Source organism: Numida meleagris, chromosome 22 (assembly GCF_002078875.1).
Source record: "Numida meleagris isolate 19003 breed g44 Domestic line chromosome 22, NumMel1.0, whole genome shotgun sequence".
Taxonomy (NCBI): Eukaryota; Metazoa; Chordata; class Aves; order Galliformes; family Numididae; genus Numida; species Numida meleagris.
In genome coordinates, this window is record NC_034430.1 from 5,586,857 (window position 1) to 5,611,224 (window position 24,368).

A 24,368-nucleotide genomic window follows, 5' to 3' on the forward strand; every position below is an offset into this window, starting at 1 on the left:
AGGACGACCTGTGTGGGGGGTTCTTTTTGCAAACAAAACGGTCGCATGCTGGACGCTAACACCAAGCTTTACACTGTGTGTGATACGGCTGAACTGCTCCATAAGGCTCTGTCTTTAACTGCTCAAGGCACACCCTGCAACTCTGGTAAGTAAAAGCCTTTTACTCCCCCTCCTCCCATCTCCTCTTTTATCATTCTCTTTCACCTCTTCTTCTCTGTCTTTCCATGGCTTGTTCATTTCCGAAGGTGCGTGTCTGAGTCTGGCGGTGCTGGCTGGTGTTCCCAGCACACGCACCCTGCCCGTGGTGGGGGGCACTGGGGTGCTCTCAGGGCCAGGGCTGCTGGCCTCACCTGGTCCTGAGGTTCTGTGGTGCAGAATCGCTCCTCCCCACCCCAACAGAAATAACACAGTGCTTGAGTCAACTCTACACCAGCCGGGAGAAATCTGAAGGTCCAGAGTGCTGTTACTCTTTGCTATTAGTTCTTACCTCCCTGTGGGGGTACCAGCAAAAAAAAGCCCCTCCAGAAATACCAAAGTCCCCAGTCTGTCACTGTGCCCGTGCTGGGACCTACAACTTCTGTTTCTTCCCTTGCCCCCTAAGAGCACAGCTAGATGCCGGTGTAGGGCAAAGCAGTTGGACGTGCTTGGGGAGCTGCTGTGCATGCCGGGGGCAGTGCCTGTGCCCCAGTGCATGGCTGGTCAGTGCTGCTGGGAGCACGAGGCCTGTGGTGTTCCCTGGGCGCCTGGCACTAAAGGGCAGCATTTAAGCACGGCAGGAATCAGGGTGGAAACTGTACTGGAAGAGATTCCTACCTACCCTGAAGGGACATCTTCTGGGGTTGTTCTCCTCTGTTAGTATGCAGTGGGATTCGTGTTGTCTTTCTTTTTTTTTTTTTAAAACTTGAGTTGTGGATCAGCTTTGGTGTCTGTGTCAGTTTCCTTCCCTGTTGCTCCATGGAGCAGTAGGAGCACTTCTGGGTGTTGCTGCTTGCTGCTTTGCTGCGTTACTGGTGGTGGATGCTGGAAGCATTTTGGTGCTGCCCTTGGTGATGGGCTAGCTGAGCATCAAAACTTGCTCGCAATCTGAAAGCTAGCAAGTGCACCAATGTGCTGGGATGCCTTTGGAGTTGCACTTCAGAAACTTTGGGACTAGCTTTTGGGCCTGTTTGGAGTTTTTTGGTCCACTCCCTGGACTTCATGCAAACTGAGTGCTGGAAATACTTGATTTTGGTTTGATTCTTGTCCTTCTCTTTCTGTTCCAGGGCAACGAAGCAGTGGCGGGAGTGATCGATCTTGGCACAGTAGAAATATTCCCTGTTTTTGGTGCCATGCAGAGAGGTCTTATAGATCAGGAGACCGGCCTCGTCCTCTTAGAGGCTCAGGTGATCACATCTGACTTAGTTGTTCCAGAGACCAGTGAAAAACTCTCCTTGGAGGAAGGTCTGGCAAGAGACATCATCAACCTCAGGACGTTCCAGGTGCTGCAGGAGCTGAAGGATGCTCTTCAGCAGGTGCATGAAGTCAGACATGAAGGGAGACAGCTCCTACCTGTCGCTGCTGCAATAGAAGAGGGGAGGATTAGTGAGAGCACTGGGCTAAGGATTCTCGAGGTTGAACTTGTCACCGGCGGCTTTAAAACCCACCAGGGCAGAATCGGCATGGAGAGAGCTGTCCAAGAGAGGCTCCTTCCTCCCCAGCTTTACTCCAGACTGCTGTCCCACCTGGAGAGTAACAAGGATTTGATTGACCCCAACACTGCTGAGAAAATCAACCTATCTGAGCTCATGCAGCGATGCATCTTCCACCAAGACACTGGACTGAGGTTGCTCCCGGTCAAGCAGCTGGCGGGTGGGATGGTGAGCCTGAAATCGGGCAGAAAAGTCAGCATCTTCCGTGCTGTCCAGGAAGGGCTGATAGACAGGCAGGTGACGGTGAGGCTGCTGGAAGCCCAGCTCTTTGCTGGTGGCATTGTTGACCCCAGGACAGGGCACAGGCTGGCTGTGGACGAGGCTGTGAGACATAATTTAATTGACCAGGATTTGGCATGCACACTTCTAATCCGGCAGCTTCAGACAGGTGGCATCGTTGATACAGTCACAGGAGAGAGACTGACAGTTGATGAAGCTGTAAGGAAAGAGCTGGTAGCACCACGGGTTGCTTTGGTGATCCTGGAATCCCTCCAGTCCTTCATGGGGCTCCTGTGGCCGGAGACAGGGGAGGTTGTCCCAGCTGCAGATGCTTTAGAGCAAGGGATCCTGTCTACAGAGCTGGCTTACAAGATTCTCAGCAAGAGGCAGCTCATTAAGGCTGTCTTTATACCAGAAACCACTGAGGTGCTTTCCTGGAAGAAAGCAGTGGAACATGGCATCTTAGAAAGAGATGTGGCAAAGAAGCTGAAATCAACGGTGATACCTGATGTGATGGGCAGCGTGCAGCTGGCCCGTGCTCCAAGCAGGAGCTCCTCTGGAGGGGGTCCCACAGGGCACCAGGGGCAAAGGGACCCTGAGCTGAGGAGCGACGATGAAAGGCTGATGTTCCACTTGATGACCCACAGCTACATCAACATCCACGATGGGCAGAAGCTGCTCTTAGTAGATGGAGAGTTGAGCAATCTCACTAAAGACCTCTTCCAAACCCAAGAAAATGGATCCTGTGCACACCCACTGGAAGACAAGGAAGGCTTTGAAGAGACAAAGGAAACTGCAGCTCTTGAAAGAGAGCCTTGCAATGGTGTGGCTGTGCAGCAGCTTGAGCTGCAGCTTGCTCCTCCAAAGGAAGAAAGCAAGAAGGTCCTGCCACCCAGACCCGCTTTGGAGAACGGGGAGGTGGTGGTGGGGCCTGGAAGGCTCCTGCTGGACCATGCAGGAGATGTTGTGCATGTGGGGAAGCAGGGGCAGGTTTGCACTGAACAGGCCACCACCCAAAGTGAAACTGATGCTGAATCCAGGAGAGAGCAAATAGTTTCTACAAGCAAGGAGAAGCATCAGGTAAAATTATCTGTGCCAGGACGTCCCGGCGACTCTGGTAGAGGATTCAGAGAAACAGAGGAAACGATCATTGAAGCAGAAGAGTCCAAACCCACTGCAGCGGATGGAGTGGAACACGTCAAAGATCAGAAGAAGGCATTGGAAACTGGGGCAGGTGTTGTGAAAAGCGAAAGCCGTTTGGTGGTGCATATTTGTGAAAGTAGAGAGAGACTGGAAATTGTGGCAGGGAGATCTCAGGATGTGGAGGAACCTGAATTAGAGGGAGAGGGTGTTGGAGAGATTTACTCGCTGAATGAGGAGGCAGTTCAGAACGGCGCGCTGGGAGGAGAGGAGGCCGCGCTCACTGGAACTGCGGAGGCTGAGCAAGTGGAGGAGTACACTGAAAATATTGAGAGCGTATTGCATGTGGAAGAGGGAGAGAGGGAAGAAGTGCCGGGTGGTGAGAGCGTTGGTGATGCAGCCCTGCCCCAGCCCCCGGAGCAGGACGAGGAGAGCAGCTTGGAAATGCTGCTGACCCAGCTCCAGAGCGGTGGCATAGTCTGTGAGCAGATGGGCAGAACTCTTCTTCTGAACGACGCTGTGGCCTGCGGTGCGGTGCCCGGCCACACGGCTGTCAAACTCATGGAGAAAATGAGGATGTTCAGTGGCTTCTTTGACTCACACACACGTGAATCTTTAACCACCGAGGATGTTATTGAAGAAGGTCTGATGGATGAGAAGCTTCTCCAGAAGGTCCTCGTGTCTGACAAAGCTATCAGTGGTGTTCTGGACCCGGGCAATAACTTTGTGTACTCCATCAAGGACGCTGCTGCCGTTGGCCTTCTGGACAAGGAGACGGCGATGAGACTCTTGGAGGGGCAGGTGGTTACTGGAGGGATCGTTGACTTGAAACGTGGCAAAAAAGTGTCGGTCACTTTGGCTTCAAACCTCGGCCTCATAGAGCCAACGAGTCAGAAGGAGCTGGTCAAACTGGAGAAGGCTTCCAAAGGGAAAAGTACCGACGAGGCCACCAGGCAGAAGCTCCTTAGCTTACAGGCTGAAACCAGCGGGATTGTGGATCCCAAAACCAAGCAGCCTTTGTCTGTTGCTCAGTCTGTTGAAAGAGGGCTCCTTGAGAGGGAAAAAGCATTTCAGCTGCTGACCAAGCAGATTGCTGGCGGAGGGATCCTTCACCACGTGTCGGGAATGAGGCTCTCGGTCAGTGACGCCATGAAACACGGCTTGATCGATCAAGATCTGTGTAATGAACTCATGAAGGCTGAAGGCGTGTGCCTGCAGGAATGCACTCACCCTGTGACGAAGGAAAAGCTGCCCTTGTCCCAGGCGGTGTTGGCAGGGATCGTTAGCCCGGAATTCCAGAGGAAAGTGCAAGAAATCCAGGCTGGGACTGGAAGCGTTATCGATCCCGCTTCTGGGCAGAGGATGGCACTCAGCCGCGCGGTGCAGGAGGGGCTGCTGCCCCGGGAGGTGGTGGAGAAAGCCCTGTCCTCCCCGGAGCTGAAACATGGCATCGTAGACCCCGAGAGCTGCATGGTCGTGCCCTACGCCGAGTTGGTAAAGAAGTGCAAAATTGATATTGAGTCTGGGCAGAGGTACCTGGAGGTGCATCCCTTCTGGGCCATGCGGGACGAGGCGTCGGGCAGAGCGCTGACGTGTGCCGAGGCGGTGCGGACGGGGAGGGCCGACCCCCTGCCCACGCTGCGGCTGCTGCAGGGCCAGGCCGACAGCGGGGGCTTCGTGGAGGGGGCTGTCAGCAGCAGGCTGTCCCTGCAGGCCGCTCTGCAGCGGGGGCTGCTGGACGAGGGGATGGCCACGGTCATCGGCAGCAGGCAGCTGAGGGCCGGCGGCATTGTGGACGCTAGCAGTGGGAAAAGATTGGCGTTAGAGGAAGCTGTTGAAAAGGGACTGATTGGCCAAAGGTTAGCTGCTGCTCTTCAAGAGGCGCAAACGTCATTAGAGAACTATGGCTCCGAGGTTCTCACGGTGGATATACCCCCCCTTTCCCAGGAAAAAGTGGAAAAAGGATCTCTCAAAGAGGAAGGTGTGGTCCTGCATAGCGGTGCTGCTATGTCCAATGGTGCGGAGCACAAATCCGGGTCCCCAGCAAAGGGAGGGAAACCAAAGCTGATCCCTCTGGAGGCTTCAGAGGAGAGTGTGAGAGAGCAGCGAGAAATGGGTGAAACAGTCCCAGGATACCCCTCAGCACTGGGTGCAGCATCGCTCTCTGTAGAGATGGTGATGAAGGTGACGGAGACAGGGACTGCAGAAGGCAGCTCCCATGTGCGAGCAGCGAGGGGGAAGGAAGCAGGAGGGGAAGCAGCAGAGCTGGGGACAGGGAAGGTAGCGGGATTGGAGGAAGAGCTTTGTAGTGCTAAGGACAGCAAGGAGAGGAGGAGAGGGTTTGTGAGTGCGGATGGGGCTCTGGCAGAAGGTGCAGTCATGGCCTCTGAGCAAGGGGAGAGGGTGGGCATCCGGGAGCAGGGAGCACAAGCAGCCCCCAGGGAATCTATGGGTCCAGGAGAGGAGGAGTTGGGTCCTACAATGCCCAGAGAAACCCCTGAGGCCAGTGTCTCTGTGAAGCCTGCAAGAGACAAACCTGCAGGTAGAAGAGCTGTGGGAGAAATCCCCAGACCGGAGGCAGAAGGTCGGGGTGATCAGGAAGGAAGAGGTGAAACTGAGTTAAAACCTGCCCAGAAACAAAAAAGCAAGAAAAGGAGAACAAAGCAGTCTGATGTCTCAGGAGACAGAGCTCAGCTGGAGAAACCTTCTGTAGAAAAGCAGTCCCTTCCCATTCCAATATCCAAAGAAATTCCAGGGAAAGTGGAAGAGGAGGACTTTGTCTCAGGAGCTCCAGAACCAAAGCCTGAGGCTGCCCCCAAGGAGCTTGCTGCTGGCTGGGCAGAAGATGCAGCCAAGCAAAAGCAGATGGAGAGCAGCAGGGATAGAAAAGCAAAGCCAATCCCTGGGAAAGACTCAGCAAAGTTCACAGGGGTCCAGGTGCTCCCCACCCCCCCGGAACCAGGGGAAGCAGCAGCAGTGCTGAGAGCTGCGGTCAGGGAGGGTCCCCGTTCCTCTGCAGCATTGCAGCTGGAGGGGACGCTGAGCCAGGAGAAGGCTGAAGCGGAAACCACCAGTGATGCGTTCGCCGCAGTCAGCGAAAAACCAGATGAGTTAATCATCAGAGAGGAACCCGCAGGAGTTCAGGACACCTGCACGCCCCCCCTGGAGCTCGGAGCTGACCTCCTGCAGCAGCAAGCAGCAGCCGTCAGCACGGGCCGAGCTGCTGGGCCCGCTGCCCCTGGGCCCCAGGGAGAAGCCGCCCAGGAGAAGCCCCGGCAGCCGGGTCCTGGCGATCGGGGGCTGCTGCTGCCGGTCATCGTGGAGGGAGAGCTGCTGGAGACCTCGAGCGACTCTGCCAGACCTGCCCAGGTACAGTACCCCTGTCTGCTGTTTCACTGCTGGTTCTGAATGATTTGTGTTTGATTTGCCCCCGGTCCTCAGCGCAGAGGGCGGACAGAACGTGAGGACAGACGTCTGGTGGGTGATCTTACGGGATCAGCTGCAGTGGATTTGGCAAACGACGCAGTGATGTATGACTGAAATCGCTTTGTTGTGGCTTCTTTTTGCTGGAGTGTTACTTACAAGTGACGAATAAGTAGGACCCTTTTTTGGCACTTTTACTGTAACACAATAGATCTCTTGCCATTTCTAAGCTTGTGTTGGAAGAAGAGCCATGTGTTTTATTTTTCCTGTAGTAAATCTTGGAGATAAGGCCAGCAAGTGGAAAGTCCCTGAAACTGAATGCTATCAAGGGATTTCTTCTTTTTAAAATTACATATAACCATCCGTTATTCTCTCTAAATCTGAGCTTTTGTTTCACCATCGGATTCTGTAGATCAAGTTCAGCAAGAAGATGTGCCTGGAGCACGACGAGAAGCTCATCTCCTATCTCTCCATGCTGCGAGACATTGAGATGAGAATTAAACGTGTGCAGCCAACGGAGCAGAACCTGGACGCGCTGCAGACGCTGCTGCAGCAGGCAGAGGTGAGCACGGCCCCAGCATCTGTGTGCAAACCCCGTCTCTCCCCACTGTGACACTCCCTGAGCGTGGCTGAAATGAATTTTACAGCCTGGAGAAAGGCAGTCGAGTGCTGGCAGCCGAGCAGGGCTGCACGAAGGGGTCGGTTGCAATGAATCTTTCCAGTAGAGGCATGCAGAGTTTGGAGCTGGTTCTCCAAAACCTCTGCAGTGCTGTCAGTTTTGGCAGCGGGAAGATGAAGTCAGCGTATCGGAGCTGTAACGATGCTGTCTTGCCCCAGGCCCTGGGCGCCGAGCTGCGGGAGCTCAGCTTTCCAGTGAATCAGGAGTTGGACGCCGTGAAGCGGATCGTGGCCAACCCGCCTGAAGAAGTCCCTGAGCAACTACTGAAGGCTTTGGAGAAGGACGCCAAGAACCTCCAGAAGTCTCTGAGCTCCGCGAGCGATGTCCTGGAGTCCCGGCTGCAAAACCTTCGCGGTGCAGCAGAAACCCAAAAGGTAGAGCCGTGCCCGTCCCTGCTGCCTTCTGTCCCACCGCCCTGCCCGGCCGGGGGTCTGCCCTCCCCAGGGGACCTCACTCCTTGTGTGTAAGTAGGGCACTTCTGCGTTTCAGGCTGAAATCACAGCGCACCACGAGACCCTCCAGGGGAAGCTGCAGGAGCTGCTGCACTGGGTGTCCGGCACGGCGCGGGCGCTGGACGGCAGCGATTACCAGCACACGGCGGATGCAGGCAGCTTGAGTCGCTGCCTCCAACGCTATAAGGTAACCATGGCAATGCCCCCAATCCTTCCCCATGGATGAAGTTCTCTGTGCGGAGGAGAAGCTGTTAATCCTCCTTTCCTCCTGGAGCCTCGGTGGGTTTGCCATTATCCTTGGTCGCAGAAGGAGCAGAGCTGCTGTGTTTGCTCCAAAGTAATTTGTTTCCACAAAGCGTGAGCCATCTGCTTAGGCCATTTGGGGAATGAATACAAATGTGTGCGGTGGAAGCTGAGAGGTCCACGGGATTCCCATGAGGCTGAGAGCTGCTGCTGTGGGGAGCCTTGACAGCCCTGCATCACACCTCCTTGGTCCTCACCGGCGCTGTGAGGAGCCCAGGCTCCCTCCACAGTCGTTCACGTGGCAGTGATAGCTCTCAAGATTTGGTCAGCTCAGCGTCTCCTGTGTGCTGGCAGCTGAAACCAAGGGGCTGTAGGTTGCGTGGTGAGTGGAGCTGCCTGACCGGCCCCTTCCTTCCCTCCAGGAGCTGAGCGAGCCCCTTGCTGACACCAAGTCTCAGCTCGACGCCACCGCCTTCGACGTTCAGTTCCTTATCTCAGAGCACGCCCAGGACCTGAGCCCCCAGCAGAGCAGGCAGCTGCTGCGGCTGCTCAACGAGCTGCAGTCGGCTTTCCGGGAGCTGGCGGGGCGCGTGACGGCGCAGGTGGAGGTGCTGCAGGTCTGTCTCCAGCGAGCGGAGCAGACGGATCAGGTGAAGGTTGTGGGACATCTGCTTCCTGGCTGCAGTTTGCTCGCTGAAGCGCTTTCCGGCCCCAGGAGCGTGCGCTGAGCCCCTCGTGTTGGGGATGTCACGTGCATGCCACTCACGGTTTATGACTTCCCACTGCACATCATGAGCTTCTTCTAAAGTCTTTCTTCTTCCTGCCACGTAGCTCCCAGGTGGAAAGTTGCTTTCCTTGCAGAAGGCCGAGCCCTGCCCGAGGTGTGGGTGGCACAGTCCTCTGCTGCCATTGTATCTTGGGCCGGGTTGGACAAGCCCTGGTCTGTAAGCCCCCCAGGAAACCCGTGTATGTAGCTGTCATCACAGCTGGGTCCTCGTGTCCTGCTGTCAGTGCGCAAGCAAGGTTCTGCTGACCTAGAGAAACAGCTGATGCTGCACCCAGGCAGCCAGCAGCTGCAAAAGCAAGTCCCCAGGTCCTGCTGCATTCCAGCAGCACCCATCTCTGCATGGATCCTCTTGTTCAAGACAGTATTAATGTGGTTTTATTAACAGTTGCTCTCTGTAACTCTTGCCTGTCCCTTCTGGAGTGTGTGTGTATATTAACCAGTTTGCTTTGCTTTTTCAGATTGAGTGTGCGCCCATCCTAACCCAGGAAGAACTCGCTTTGCAGCTGAAGAGCTCTTAAGAAGGCTCTTTCAATTTGCTTCTGTTGTTTATCTTATGACTGTGAGACACAAGCACAGTGTTTTGCACAAGTTTGTACATCACCTTGCTGAAATGCCCAGTGAAACACAAACCTTTGCCTCCCCTGGGGAAGGGAAGAGAAACGGTGCAGGGACTCTCAGGCCACATCATGCTCAATTGCTCAAACAGGCGCTTCTGTTGTTCTCTGGCAGCAAAATGTGGGAGCTGGGTCAGCTGCAGAAATGCTTCCTCTCTCCTGGGCTCCCTCTCCAACCCCATGTCCAAAAGCCAGCCTTGGGTTGGCTGGGGCTCCATCATGGTGCTGCCCGCTGCCAGGCCATTACCTCTCCTTAGCTGAGTTTCTGGTGCAGTTTTCCTGTTCAGAACGTTGGATGGAAAAGGCACAGAAACTTCTGATGGCGCTTTCCCAAGAGAGGGCTGCGTAAACTGGAGCTGGATGGGGTTCTTAAAAAGCAAAACGAGAGACACCTGCTTGAATGGTGGCAGATGTGCACTGCAGTCCCCCAGCGCTGCGCTGGGCTTCGGACCTCAGCCCCATTCCTGCAGCGTGTGAACGTGAGAGAGGGAGAGAGCCCAGGGTGAGCTGCAGAAGCTGATTTCTGTGCTGCATCCCCCCCAGGAAGGTGCTCCAGCTGTAACCTCCTGCCTTGCTTTTCAGCTGTGCGCACAGCGAGGCACAGCCCTGCTTCTAACGCCCCTTTCCCCCTCTGCTCTGACCGCAGACGCTGCAGGAGCAGCAGGCAGCCCGTGCCCAGAACCTGGCCGAGCTCAGCTCCTGGCTGGCAGCGGCCGAGGACACGCTGGCGGAGCAGCAGCGAGCAGCCAGCCAAGGGGACCTGCCCGCCTTGCAGCAGAGGCAAAGCGACGTGAAGGTCGGTGCTTTAAAACGGGAGCCTGGGAGGGTTGCTGCTGCCTTGGGAGCGCACGGACCCTGATGGGATCGTGCTGTTGTCTGCCCAGGAGCTGCAGAGGAGCATGCACAGCCGAGCTGCCTCCTTCGCCAGTGTCCTGAAAAGCACAGAGGAGTTTTTGGAGGAGAACAAGGCAAAGATGGAGCCTGGGGAGCTGGCAGTACTGCAAGAGAAACTTCAGCGTGCCAAGGAGCAGTACCAGTCCCTGCAGGAGAGGACAGAGATGGCCCAGAAAGAGCTGGAAAGCGCTGTGACTGCTGCAGTGCAGCAGGAGACTGAAAAGGTAACGTGTGAAGAGCTGCAGCCCTGCGCCTGGCTGAGGGCAGCGAGGGCTGCTCGGTGGAACCAGACTCAATCAAGGCCCTGAACGAGTCAAGCAGTGCACTGCTCTCACTGCCCTCGCATCGCCCCGGTTGTGGAGGAAGCGGGGGTCACAAAACATTCTTGGTTGAGCCTTAATGTGGGCACTGGGCACCTCCATGTGCCTGTGAGATGTGTCCTCAGCTGTCTGGGGTGGGGGCTGCCTGTGACCCCACGTTGCATCGGGGTGAGAAGCAGCACCTTGCTGAACGTGGATAAAAGGGATCGTTCTTACCCAGAGCCTTTGTGATTTCAGGTGAAAGCTGCCAAAGAGCTGCAGGAGAACAGCAATAAGATCGATGCCCTCCTGAGCTGGGTGGCATCGCTGGAGCAGAAGGGAGAGCTCCCGCAGTACAGACCGCACCCTGTCGAGAGAGCTGGGAAGGGTGCAGGGGACATCCCTGACGGGCACGTGGGGGGAGCAGCCAGCACCGCCGAGAGCCTGGATGAGCAGTACGAGGGGCTGAAGGTCAGGGCTGACACCTCACCCGCCAAAGCTCCCTGCATCTGGGTTGGGTGATGGATGGCTCTGGCCTCCACAGCACTTTCTGGGGTGGTTTTCCCTGTGGGGAACTCCTGGGGAGTCCTTGCCTGACCTGAAGGACACACGGTGGGCATTGGTGAGGCTGGCAGCTGGCACAGGGCAGTAAGAGTAATGAGAGAATAGTGCCCTTAATGAGAAGGGGTTACATCTGTGCTGGCACAGCAGTGTCCTCCCCCATCAGCACCACAGCAGCGTGCAGGGCTCAGCCCCACACGCAGCCTCACCGCTTCCATCCGTGCATGCTGTGGGGGTTTGGGTGCACTGCCTTCGGTCACAGGAGTCACCGCTGCGTGTTGGTTGGTGCGTTCCAGGCCCGGCACCAGGAGCTGCTGTCCCAGCAGCAGGACGTCATCCTGGCCACACAAGCAGCGCAGGCATTCCTGGACAAGCATGGCCATAGCCTGCCCGGGGAGGAGAGGGCCCGGCTGCAGGGCGGGCTGGCGGAGCTGAAGGAGCGCTACGCGGCGTCCCTGTCGCGTTCCGAGGTGCAGCTGAAGCAAGTGCAAGTGCTGCGGGACGAGCTGCAGAAGTTCTTGCGGGACCACGGGGAGTTCGAGGCGTGGCTGAAGCAAGCGGAGCAGGATCTGGAGGGGATGTGCAAAGGGGACAGCGACCCTGCGTCCCTCCGGCAGCTGCTGCTGCGGCAGGGCAGCTTCTCCGAAGATGTCATCTCCCACAAAGGCGACCTGCGCTTCGTCACCATGTCGGGTCAGAAGGTGCTGGATGCTGAGGGAGCTGCGGGGGATGCAGGGTCATCCGGGAGCGTGGTGAAGAGCAAGCTGGAGGACGCGAGCCAGCGGTACGCCACGCTGCACTCCAAGGTATGCGGAGGGCTCTGCAAACCCTGGGATTCCTGTGCATTTTCTGTTTGCTGTCATCTTGTGTGCATCCTCCCGTTGTGTCTCTTTGCTCCCTTGCAGTGCACCAAGCTCGGCTCCCACCTGAGCACCCTGCTGGACCACTACCAGCAGTTCCAGGAGGTGGCAGAGTCTCTCCGGACGTGGCTGGAGGACAGCGAAGCTGCGGTTGGGAAGCTGCTCTCAGAGAGCATTTCTTCAGATCCCACAGCTCTGCAGGAGCAGCTCGCCAGCGCGGGGGTGCGTGGGGCTCAGATCATCTCCTAGGACAGTGCTGGAGCATGTACAGAGCCTCTGCTCTGCAGCCCCAGTGCTGCACATCAGCAGCGAGGAAGAGATTCAAGCTGCTCTTGTGTTGCTGGTTGGGTGCAGTGCTATAACCAGGGCTCAGCAGTCAGTGCAGGTTGGAACTGGATTGTTTTGGGAGGTGCTGAGGATGAGGGGCTGCAGGGGATGTCCCAGTGGGATGCAGGAAGGAGATTTCCCCGTTGTGAGTGCCCCCTGAGCAGCCTGACCCAGCGCTGGGGTCAGCCCTGCCTGCAGCCTGCTGACCTACATTATTAACTCTTAGGACTTTTTGATTAACCAGACAGGGGTCCTCAGGGTTTAAATGGAGCACCACGCTCCCCGCGGGTGAGGGTCTCTTACGTGTGGCTGACTGCGGACTCTGTCTTGTGCCAAAGCAGCAGCTGCAGGGAAACCTCGCTGAGCATCAGGTGCCAGTGGAGAAGCTCCAGAAAGCAGCTCGGTCTCTGCTGGAGGTGCAAGGAGAGCCAGCCCCTGACCATGGGCACATTCGGGAAACAACAGGTACAGAGGGAGCAGGCAATTGGGAAAGCCAATGAGGATGGATGTTCTGTCACATCTTGGGGACATGGGGCAGTGATGTGGGGTTTGAGGTCAGCAAGAGCCTGGTGCTCGCTGCTCTCTGAATGCTTGGTGGGAAGCTCTGTGCCATTTACTCCTCTTTCTGCTGACCTCTGCAGACGCTATCGTGAGCCGCTTCCAGAGCCTCTCCCAGCAGATGGCCGAGCGCTCGGACCTGCTGCAGAAATCCATCGCGCAGTCCCAGAGCGTCCAGGAGAGCCTGGAGAGCCTCCTGCATTCAGTAGCTGATATCGAGAGGAGCCTGAGCGCAGAGCAGCCGGGCACGCTCTCCTCCGCCGCCATCCAGGACTCTCTGGCCACCAGCGCGGTAAGGCTGCCTCGCCTCCAGTCACAGAACCACAGCATGGTTGGGTTGGAGGGACCTTAAAGCCCGTCCCATCCCAAGCTCTGCCGTGGGCTGGTTGCCCCCCACCAGCTCAGGCTGCCCAGGGCCCCATCCGTGGCCTCGGGCACCTCCAGGGATGGGGCACCCACACATGCGTGCTGCCGTTCTGTGGGGCAGCGCAGCCTCTCTGTGCCTGCTCGGTTTTGCTCCTTCCTCACGTGGCGTCCTCTGTGTGTGTGCTCCCACCAGAAGCTGAAGCAGGACATCGCCCGGCAGAGGAGCTGCCTGGAAGCCACCCGCGAGATGGTGACGCGCTTTGCGGAGACGGCGGACGGCAGCACGGCCACTGCCCTGCAGGGCAAGCTGGCGGAGGTGGCGGAGCGCTTCGGCAGACTGTGCCAGCAGCAGCAGGAGAAAGAGGAGGTGCTGAAGGGTCTCCTGCCCAAGGTGGAGCAGTACGAGCAGCTCTCGGAGAAGCTGCAGCAGTTCACGGAGAGCAGAGCACGGATGCTGGCATCCGGGAACCAGCCGGAGCGGGACATCGCTCGCTTCTCCCAGCACCTCCAGGTGAGCTGTGCCTTCCCCTGCCCAGGGGAGGGAGCAGGTTCTGTCCGCGCAGGGCTCCCAGGTGCTGCTGTTCTGCGGGGATTGCATCCTGCACGCGCAGCCCCTGCTGCTCCCAGGCCACAGGAACCTGCTGCTCGCTCAAGGAAGGGAGCGAGGCTGGAGCAGCTGAGGCTGTTTGCAGCAGTGAGAGATGGGAATGGCATTTCCCTGGAGCCAGCCAGGTCTCCTGGCGGGATCAGTCTCTTAGGGGCCGATCCAAATATAGTGAGGCTTTACCAATTAAAGCCTCCATAGATTAATAAGCAAAACACCCAAGTGTTGGCAGCGAGTGCAGCACAGGATGTGACACAGCAGTGAGGCCTGGTGGCCAGCAGTGGCTGTGCGGATTCTTCACTCAGGTTCCCTACAAGTGCTGTGCTATGGGGCACGGTTTCCCCACAGGTGCAGAAAAGCTTCTGCTGATGTAAAACCAGACGTTCGTGCTATGCTGGGTTGGGGTTGGCCCCGTTTGGGTTTCCCCTTCACATTCACTGTGTGACCTTAAGCCAGCACCAGGGAAACGGCAGGGAAAGGTGGGATTTGCTCCCGCAGCTGCTTGGATGTGCTGAGCCAGAGCTTCAGGAGCTGTGGTCCTGAGCCCTGCCCATCTGTCTGGCATGGGTGCAATGCACGGTGCTGCCCGCAGAGGGTCTGCAGCTCACCAGGGCATAGGGCCGTCTCCTTCATCCCCCTGCCCAAATCTGCTGGGGCATGGCCAGCACTGTCCTTTGCTCTTGGCAGGAGCTGAACGCGGAGATGGGGCAGCACCAGGAGGACCTGGCTGCCCTGGAGCAGCTGGCCGTGGAGCTGGGTGCCAGTGGCTTCGTGCCCGGCACCGCTGCGCAGCAGGAGAAGCTGCAGAGCCTGAAGGAGGAGTTCCTGCAGCTGCAGAAGGTGGCAAAGGAGAGGTGAGCCCCAGTCTGACCCCCCCGGAGCCTTCGCAGCCTGAGCAGGGCCCTGTCAGCTCTCCTTTTTGTGGTGGGGGGGGCACAGGCAAAGCCTTCCTGCCTCCCCATCCCACGCCGGGAGCGCAGCGCAGCTCGCTGCAGCTGACACGTTATAAAAAGCCCTGGCTGGGGGCGGCTGGAACATTCCCGGTGCTGCAGAGCCGCGTTCGCGCATTTCCGAGCGCGTGGGCTGCCCCAGCCCCATCCTGTGGGGGGGAGTGGGGCTGGGGGCATCGCAGGTGACGGAGCAGGGCAGTCCCTGGCATTGGGTTAGTCGCTTTAGCAGCATCCTGAGCTCGAATCAGCCAAGGCAGCATGAGTAGGGTTGGAGCAGCAGCTTGCCTGCGTCCCTGAGGGGGTTGCAAGCTACGTCTCCCAGCTCCCTAATTGCAAGAGAGGTGATGGGGCAAAAGCAGCAGAATTCCACAATAACCCCCTGTAGGTCAGCACCGTGCAGTGGGCTGCTCCCAGCCCTGAGCAGTGTGAGCCCCCAGGCTGCCCCGCGCCCCGTGGTGGCCTGCACTGCCTGCACTGTTTCTAAGCAACATCTGCTGCTGATAATAGAAAGATGGGTTCTTGGAGACACAACTGTGCCGCATTCAGGCAGCGGTAATTGCGAGGCAGAGCACGAGCTTTGACTCTCCAAAACCTTTTCACTCGCAGAGAAAGGGACGCCTCGTCCTGCCAGGAGCAGCTGGACGAGTTTCGGAGGTTGGTGGCAGCCCTGCGGAGGTGGCTGAGGGACAGCGAGGGCAAAGTGCCGCCCGCAGACACCTCGCTGGGCACCCAGGAGCTGCAGCGGCGCAGGCAGCAGGTCCAGGTGGGCAGAGGGAGCTGGAGAAGCTGGTGTGGAAATGTTGGAGTGGGGAATAAATCTCGGGGGTCAGTGTCCTAGGGGGACTTTGTGCTCTCATTGATGTTTCCCTGCTGGCCTGCAGCCCCCTGCGTGTGGGCACCCCCTGGTGTGCACAGAAGGGAGCAGAGCAGTGGTCCTCCTGCATACAGCCCATTTCTCTTCCCTCCTCCCCAGCTGCTTTGTCAGGGATTTGGGATTTGTTGCTGTGTGCTTCTTCTTGCTAGACATCAAAAGCACCCTTCAATCAAGACACGTTTGGGGGACCCAAACAATTCTGGGGCCACGCTGGGGGACTCACTGTATCCGTGTGGGCTCAGAGCTGTGGGTTGGTGTGAGGGCTCTGTGGGGTGGGCACGGAGTGCTGAGGGAGCAGCTGCTGACCACAGCCTTTGCCCCCACGCAGGAGCTGCTGGAGGAGTGGTCGGGGAAGGGTCCGCAGGTGGAGGAGCTCGGCCACAGGGGGACCCTCCTGGAGAACCTGATCGTGGAGATCACAGCCCCCGACAGTCAGGCCAAGGCGGGTGAGTGGCAGCCCTGCTCATGGGGGGGCTCCTTCCTTCATGGAGTTCCATGAGCAGCTTCTGTTAGCCCACATCGAGCCAGAAGTGAGGTTACTTCCCCTTTTTACCAAACTTTAGATGGCTTTAGAGGCGGTCCAGACCAGCAAGCAGTCTCACTGTTGTGTTTGTGCATCAGCTGTGTGCTCTGGGCCAGCAAGCACCAGGCACAGCAGCTTGGTGCCCATGGCTGCCCTATAGTGAGCGCTGCGTTGGTGCTCAGCACAGGGAGGTCCAGGCCCCATGTCCGATTGTGGGCTCCGTATCCACATGGAATGGGAGGCTGCGGTGCTCAGGCGTGATTTACTGTGTCCTTTCTGGCTTTGAGTCTGTGAAGCTATGAGATGATGTCTGGTTTGTTTGGAAACCAGCTAGAAGTTGTCTTCCAGCTCGTGAGAACAAGTCCCTGGGCTCTCCCCTCTGATGGGCCTTTATGGGAATGTACAGTCTGTGCTCATTCATTGGGGTTAACTTGATGAGCAGTTCAATGGGGAACTTCCAAGAACAGCCTGCGGGGTGTGTGGGACCAGGAGCTGGTGTGCAGCGCCAGCCAAAGCCCAGCTCCTCTTTCTCAGTGTGCTGTCAAATATCTAAAAGAGGGGAGATTGAGGTCAGGTGTTGGGGATTCATGGGGGCTGTCATTTGGAGCTGGCTTGTCCCCTGCCCACGAGGCTCACTCTGTGGTATCACCAGCACAGGGGACCCCTCCCCCATTACGAAGCTGGGGTGGTGCTGGAAGCTGCAGTCCCTTACCCATGAGGGGCAGGAAGGGAGCAGCTCACTGCTGGCATTTCTGTGGAATCCCCTTTTGATTCTGAATGTAACTGCGATGTCTGCAGCAGTTCCCAAAGAGGGACACGTGCATGGTGCCTCCCTACAGAGCACCAGGACAGGTTTAAACAGTTTCGTTCCTTAAGGAAAGGAGAATAAGGGGGAATTAATCTCTTCCGGGGAGCTAATCCCTCTGGTGAAGGCATTGCAAAGCCTCAGCTCACAAAATCACACTCAGGGCAGCAGCTTTGCGGGGTGCACAGCAGAGCCACATCCCGCGAGCACCCCGGTGCCGTCAGTGTGCTCGGTGCCACGGGGCTGTGTTGTCACACTGTGTTCCTGTCTGCTTGCTGTGCGCAGTCCTAACGCGTCTGTCTTGTCTCCCTGTTTGTCCCCGTCCCCTCTGCTCAGGTTCTGTGCTGCCCGCAGTGGGAGGGCCCCTGGGCAGCGTGAACGGATTCCACACTTGCAAAGGTGAGAGCGCGCTGCTGGCCGCGTCCCCATCCGCTTTGTCTGTGCATTTCCATCCGTGAGACATCAGCCCCCGTGTGACACCATCAGCATCCTGTCGGAGTGAAATGAGCCTGCAGATGGGCTCGGTGACACCGACGGTGTGGATGTGGGTCAGGCTGAAGGACGGCATGGGCATTGCCCCGACACCGTCAGATGGTGCCAGGGCTGATGATGGGGATCGTCACAGGGCCTGCAATTAAATCTATTGGTTCTCAGGGATTATAATGCCATCCGACCCTTCAAACAGAAGAGCAATTTTAATTACTGCCCGTTATCAGCTGTTAGTTCACCAGTTCAATGAGATAATAGGTGCATAAAAATGGCTTTGTATTTCGGTGTCATATTGCTTCTCCCCGGCTCAGCAGTGACATTGCAGCAGTGGGGCTCAGCTTGCATCAGTCTCACGAACATGAAGACGTTTGCTTTGTTTGCAAACTGTCAGCACACGTTGGTGGTGGCAGGGGAGAGCGCTCGGGGTGACGGGTGATGGCAGTGACACCGCGGGGCTGCCCAGGGCTGGGTTGGTGCCTGACAGCGCCGTGCTGTGGGGCCGCGCTCCTCATCCCAAGCTGCTGTTTTGGGCAACAGATCTGACCGAGATCCAGTGCGATGTGTCGGACGTCAGCCGGCAGTACGAGGGTCTCGGCGCCGCGCTGCGGGAGCGCCTGCAGCAGCTCTCGGCCATGCTGGAGAAGATGCAAGCAGTGCAGGAGGAGGCAGGTGCCGTGCTGCAGTGGCTGGAGTCGAAGGAGCGGACGCTGTCGGAGCTGGAAGCCTCCTCCTCACCCACCAAGACGGAGACGATGCGGGCTCAGGCCGAGCACAACAAGGTAACCCCCTTCAGAGCAAAGCTGGCGTTGGGCATCCTCACCAGCAACGGGTTTGTCGCAGCCAGGTTGAAGTGCCAGACCTGCCCTGGGGCATTCCCAAGGAGGTGGGCAGGAGCCCACCCTCTGCTCCCAGACGTGTTGCTCTCAGGCATTTATTTGGCTCTGCAGCGCTTGTTGCTGCTCCCCGGCTCCTCGTGGGAGGCAGTTCCCCATCCATGGAGCTCAGGGAGCCAAGCTGGCTCGTGGTGCTGCTGCTGAAAAATGAAGCGATTCCATTAGAGTGCAAAGAGCAGAAATGGTTCTCCAGCTTGTAGCTGCTGCTTCATTCCTCCTCAGTGATTCTGTTCTCTTGTGCTGTATCTAACAAAGTTCATAACCGTCCTTTTCCAGGCGTTTCTGGCTGAATTGGAACAGAATTCCGGAAAGATCCAGAAGGTAAAGGAAGCACTTTCTGGCTTGCTGGAGAAATATCCAGATTCTCCAGAAGCAGCAAACTGGAAGAAGATGCAGGAAGACCTGAGTAAGTGCCTGAAGCGCTGTCATGAGGCTTCTGTCTTGAGTTATCACATTAGAAGTGATTCCGGACTGCAGGACGACTCCAAAGTCACAGCAGAGCGGAGTCGCTTCTAATTAAAATTCAGTAAATAGCGAACTTATCTCCAAGCTGTCTGGTGCACAAGGTGTTCCAGAGACAAGCTCTGTTCTGATTAATGAAATCTCTATGATGGATGTATATTTTAAAGACTTGTCTCCTTAAATTACTTCCTTAAAAAGGGGGAAAAAAAAGCGTCAGCAGCATGAGTTGATTACTTTGATTAAAAGCTGCATTGCTAGATATGAAATTTGAGTCGTTAGTAAGGGTACTGTAGGTAATTGAATGTTGACTAAACAAGGCCGTGTGTTTAAAAAGAAGCCCAGAGAGTCTCTTCTTCGAAATAGCAGGAACATGTTTATGGAGATCTCCGTCCAGGAGATCTGGACGTGGTGTTTGAGGGCTGACACACGTGACAGTGTCCATTTATCGGAGCTGTGTCCGAGCTCACCGGGGTCAGACGAGCTGGGGCAGCAGTGCCTAGATTGCAGACATGCTGCTTGCGAGGTTTATTCTGTGAGCTTCAGGACCACGTAGCCCTTAGAGATGGGTAATGGCTTCTTAGACAGAGAGTGAATAGAGCTCGTTGTGAGAGGCCAGAGGATTCCTGTCCCGGGTGAACCACGGGCAGGGCATGGAGCCTTCTCAGCCCAGGGGAGCGGGACCAACACCACCTCTCTGCAGACTGCAGGTGGGAACGAGCCAGCCAGGCAACGGCCGAGCGGCAGCAGAAGCTGGAGGAGTCGGCCAACCAGCTGGCCAGCTTCCAGGCGGCCGAGGCGCAGCTGCGGCCCTGGCTGATGGAGAAGGAGCTGATGATGAGCGTGCTGGGACCACTCTCCATCGACCCCAACATGCTGAGCGCACAGAAGCAGCAGGTCCAGGTGAGCCGGGTATACATCACGGGTTGGGGTGAAGAAGGAGGTGTTGCTTGCGGTCTGCAGCGTGGAAGATGGCACTCCTTCATAGAATCATGTAATCATGAAGGTTGGAAAAGGTCTCTTAGGATCACGATGTCCAACCATTGACCGATCTCCACCATGCCCACTCACAGAACTACCGAATCATTCAGGTTGGAGAAGACCTGTAAGATCACCAAGTCCAAACGACCCCCACCGTGCCCATGGCCACGTCCCTCAGTGCCACATCTCCATGGTTCTGGGACGCCTCCAGGGACGGTGATCTCAGGGTTCTTCTCCTAAGTCCCCAAACCCCACTGAGTGCAAACTACTGTGAATAAGTTGAGATGGGTGCAGTGCTGGGTTCCCTGCTCTGGACTGACTCATCAGTGAATCACTTGGCCCCTGTTGGAGGGTGAAATTGCTTTAAGCAAGACCAGTGCTGATGCTCTGCAGGACTTGCTGATGCTGCCCCTCATCGGGCTGCCAGTCCCTACTGGCTGCTTCCAAATACTTCCATGTCTGTAACCAGCCGGCTGCGTCGCAAAATGGAAGGTTAACATAATTAGATTCCCGTCCCATCTAACTGGTTTATGTTACATTACACAGCAGTAGGACAAATAAGAGAGAAAGCAAAGTGCTCCATCACTGGAGTCACAGACTCTCAGCTTTTTAAGTTGCAAGGTCACCATAAATTGCATTGCCCAATTGCCGTCCCATCCCAGGAACGTTTTGCTTTGCTCCTAGGGGTTCTGTGGGCTGGGTGAAGCCCTTGGAGGTCTGGTTTGTTTTGACTGTGTGTACTCGGAGCTGTCAGTTTCATACAAACATTTTTATGTTATTTCTGTTCCAGTTTATGCTGAAGGAATTTGAAGCTCGCAGACAACAGCACGAGCAGCTCAACCAGGCAGCTCAGAGCATCCTCACCGGCCCGGGAGATGTTTCCCCATCCACCAACCAAGTGCGGGAGGAGCTCCGAGGGGTCAACCAGAAATGGTCCGAGCTGACAGAACGCCTCAACTCCCGCTCCAGCCAAATTGACCAAGCCATAGTGAAGAGCACCCAGTACCAGGAGCTCCTCCAGGGCCTCTCCGAGAAGGTGAAGGCGGTCGGGCAGCGCCTGAGCAGCCAATCTGCCATCAGCACGCAGCCCGACGCCGTGAAGCAGCAGCTGGAGGAGACCAGTGAGATCCGCTCAGACCTGGAGCAGCTGGAGGAGGAGATTGCGGAGGCTCAGACGCTCTGTGACGACCTGTCTGTTCTGATTGGGGAGCAGTATCTCAAAGATGAGCTACGGAAGCGGCTTGAAACGGTGGCTCTTCCTCTCAAAGGGCTGGAAGACCTTGCAGGTGAGACAGTAAGGAGATGTGAGAAGGGATGCTGAGGGGTCAAACTCTTCCCCTTGCTTTTTGCCAAAGGGCTCGCCCGTCACTGGGTTGCTAAGAATAGCAGGGAAAGGACTATTTATCACTTCTACTGAGGTGCTTCATGGGTGTTTTAAGTGGCTCTAAGCACAGGAGATTTCTCACTCCAGGCACACCTGAGCCTGGAGAGTTCAGTCCCACTGGTGGCAGGTATTGCACCTGGAACAAAACTGCTGGTCCCCAGCTTCAGAATGGGGAGCAGAGAAGACCTCACGGCCACCCTCCCAGGTTGGGTTTCCCCTTCTGTGTTCTAAGAGATTGCATTTAGAAACTGGTCAGGGCCGCTGAGACTACTACTTATCATTACCGATTACTTAAGATATTCATGAACCTGTGAGCAATGCTGTGATGCAATGGAAAACTCCTTCCTGTTAATCAAAACACAGTTGGTGCATCTGAGATGATTTTAAATAATTGCCCTTTGCTTATTTGATTCCAGCTTAATTGTTGCGTTCTAATCTTATTTCCATTGCAGCCGACCGGATGAACCGACTGCAGACCGCGCTTGCAAGTTCCCAGCAGTTCCAGCATATGTTTGATGAACTCAGGACCTGGCTCGATGACAAACTATGCCAGCAAGCTCGGAGCAAACCTATCTCTGCTAGACTGGAGAGGCTCCAGAGCCAAATTCAGGAGCAAGAGGAGTTCCAGAAGAGTCTCAACCAGCACAGTGGCTCCTATGAGATGATTGTGGCTGAGGGGGAATCGTTGCTGCTTTCCGTCCAGCCTGGGGAGGAGAAGACCGCTCTTCAAAACCAACTGGTCAGCCTCAAAACGCACTGGGAAGAGCTGAGTAAGCAGGCTGCTGACAGGCACTGCAGGCTGAAGGACTGCCTGCAGAAAGCCCACAAGTACCAGCGGCACACGGAGGACCTGCTGCCGTGGGTGGAGGACTGCAAGGCCAAGATGTCGGAGCTGGAGGTAACGCTGGACCCGGTGCAGCTGGAGGCCGTGCTGCTGCGCTCCAGGGCTCTGCTGAGCGACGTGGAGAAGCGGCGCTCCTTGCTGGAGGTGCTGAACAGCGCTGCCGACGTTCTGATCGACGCCTCGCAGGCCGACGAGGACGACATCCGCGACGAGAAGGCTGCGATCAACCAGAAGATGGACGCCATCACGGAGGAGCTGCAGGCCAAGACGGGCTCCATCGACGAAATGTCGCAGAGGCTCAAGGAGTTTCAGGAGAGCTTCAAGAACATCGATAAGAAGCTGGAAGGGGCAAAGCACCAGCTGGAGATCTTCGAGGCGCTGGGGCCGCAAGCCTGCAGCAACAAGAACCTGGAGAAGCTCAGGGCGCAGCAGGAGGTGCTGCAGGCGCTGGAGCCGCAGGTGGATTACCTGAAACACTTCACGCGAGGACTGGTGGAAGATGCCCCCGATGGGTCGGACTGCTCCCAGCTCCTGGGCCAAGCCGAGGTGGCTCAGGAGGAGTTCAGAGCGGTGAGGCAGAAAGTGAATGACTGCTGCGTGCTGATGGAAAACAAGCTGGAAGGGATCGGCCAGTTCACGGGTCGGGTGAGGGAGATGTTCTCGCAGCTGGCGGACCTCGACGATGAACTGGACAGCATGGGACCCACTGGGAGGGACGCCGACAGCCTGCAGTCCCAAGCAGAGGACGTTCGCACGTTCCTGGGCAAACTGCAGGGGCTGAAGGCTGACATTGAGGCTTCTGAAAGTGAATGCAAGAAGATGCTTGAGGATGAGGGGAGCCCTGATTTATTAGGACTGAAACGTGAACTGGAGACGCTGAATAAGCAGTGCAACAAGCTGACCGAGAGGGGCAGGAGCCGACAGGAGCAGGTGGAAACGACGCTGGCGCGCGTTGAGGACTTCTACAGCAGATTGAAGGAGCTGACCCACATGACAACAGCGGCGGAGGAGAGCGAGGCTCTGCAGTGGGTGGTGGGCACAGAGGTTGAGACCATCAACCAGCAGCTGGCCGACTTCAAGGTAGGTCTTGGTGCTGTAGCATTTCTTATGTGGTTCCTTGTGTTTGAAGGACTGTCCAGTGCTGTGGTCTTCTGGGTAGGACCAGTGTTGGGTAAAACCAATGTCTTTTGGGTAGGACCAAGCCATTGTGGTTCCACTGCTCGTTGCTACGTTGGCATTTTGGATGCAGTGAAATACTGTTGCTCTGGAGGATACCAAATCAACTGCTGGCCTTGATAGTCTGCAAAGGAAAGATGCAGTAAGATTTTGGGACTGGGAGGAAGAAGGTCTTTTCCCACTTCTCCTTATGGTGTGTAATGCTGTGCCGGTGCCTCCTGGGCCTTTGGAGGTGGTTGGTATTTAGGTCTGGGGGGGAAGGAATGTGTTTGAGTCCCTTGGGGCTGCTGGCATCGTCTGAGCAGGTCTTTCTACCTGGCGCACCATTCCCATGTGTTGTTCACTTCTGTGAACGCATGTCCATCCATTCCTTCTTGCCCTGGGTACGAATAAAGCCACGTATAAACTGTGGCAGATGGGGGACACACAGGGAGAGATGCCAAGGCAAAGTTCACATTTGTTGTGGGGTTTCCATGTTTCCAGCAAAGAGCTGGTGGGGACCATCAAGGCTTGCATGAAATGTTGAGAAGAGAGTTGGAGTGTGTTTGATTATTATCATTTTTTTAAACAGCATTGTGGTGTTGGGTCATGCTGTTATACTGCATTCATTACATTAATGCCTCTTAGGAGTTTTCTTGCCGTGGAACTTGTATTGCTGATGTGCTGGGGATGGGCTGATTTACATCTGGCTGCTCGTTGCCTGGCAGGGGCGGGGAGGCATTTTTACAGCCATTTACTTTTCATCTCATGGCTAATTGATCCCGTTCCATTGCTTAGCAGCCCTGTGAATCCTGCACTAGGTCGAGGTGTTTCTGTTTTGGGGGCTGCCCATCCAAAAAAGCTCTGAGGCGTTACAGACTTGAGCTCACGTATCATGTTGCTGTTACTTCTTGTGTTGGGCGGCATTAAAAATGTATTGTTTGGGAGGGATTTAATTTCATCATTGAACACCGTGCAGTTGCTTGCACTAAGTATATCCAAGGAGGAGTTTCCAGCCTGCGTGGCTGGTGGAGCGGTGGCCATGGGGATGACCCTTCACCCTGCAGTGTGTCCTCATCGGGAGGCACTCGCTGTTTTGCTACTTCATGTCTGAGAATGAAGTTGGGGAGAAGTGATGGATGGAGCAATCGCTGTTACGAAGCAGCATTCCTCCCGTGCACAGTTCATCCAGAGAGCGAGGAGCGTGCTGGTGCAGAGCAGCTCTTTGCAAAGCCTCCTCATAGGGCTCTCCCCAAGGGAGGGTGCGACCCGAGGGGCTGGGGTGGCTGTGTGGGGT

At 56.4% G+C, this 24,368-nt stretch overlaps 1 protein-coding gene across 12 annotated transcripts in view; it reads left to right on the forward strand.

The window, feature by feature from the left end:
* MACF1 (microtubule-actin crosslinking factor 1) overlaps positions 1 to 24,368 on the forward strand; it is a 112,038-nt gene that overhangs the window by 46,326 nt on the left and 41,344 nt on the right. For 6 of the 12 annotated variants that reach the window (XM_021375386.1, XM_021375384.1, XM_021375390.1 and 3 more), the window contains exons 36-57: positions 1,263 to 6,416; positions 6,883 to 7,032; positions 7,308 to 7,523; positions 7,639 to 7,788; positions 8,267 to 8,500; positions 9,892 to 10,041; positions 10,130 to 10,363; positions 10,697 to 10,909; positions 11,296 to 11,805; positions 11,905 to 12,081; positions 12,528 to 12,651; positions 12,828 to 13,036; positions 13,304 to 13,621; positions 14,402 to 14,568; positions 15,271 to 15,427; positions 15,867 to 15,984; positions 17,203 to 17,265; positions 17,893 to 18,134; positions 18,525 to 18,654; positions 19,411 to 19,610; positions 20,479 to 20,974; positions 21,525 to 22,996. In XM_021375386.1, the coding sequence (XP_021231061.1) occupies positions 1,263 to 6,416; positions 6,883 to 7,032; positions 7,308 to 7,523; positions 7,639 to 7,788; positions 8,267 to 8,500; positions 9,892 to 10,041; positions 10,130 to 10,363; positions 10,697 to 10,909; positions 11,296 to 11,805; positions 11,905 to 12,081; positions 12,528 to 12,651; positions 12,828 to 13,036; positions 13,304 to 13,621; positions 14,402 to 14,568; positions 15,271 to 15,427; positions 15,867 to 15,984; positions 17,203 to 17,265; positions 17,893 to 18,134; positions 18,525 to 18,654; positions 19,411 to 19,610; positions 20,479 to 20,974; positions 21,525 to 22,996 (10,884 nt within the window). The remainder of the gene's footprint in view (positions 1 to 1,262; positions 6,417 to 6,882; positions 7,033 to 7,307; positions 7,524 to 7,638; positions 7,789 to 8,266; positions 8,501 to 9,891; positions 10,042 to 10,129; positions 10,364 to 10,696; positions 10,910 to 11,295; positions 11,806 to 11,904; positions 12,082 to 12,527; positions 12,652 to 12,827; positions 13,037 to 13,303; positions 13,622 to 14,401; positions 14,569 to 15,270; positions 15,428 to 15,866; positions 15,985 to 17,202; positions 17,266 to 17,892; positions 18,135 to 18,524; positions 18,655 to 19,410; positions 19,611 to 20,478; positions 20,975 to 21,524; positions 22,997 to 24,368) is intronic. The other 6 variants (XM_021375393.1, XM_021375392.1, XM_021375395.1 and 3 more) reach the window with 4 other exon arrangements.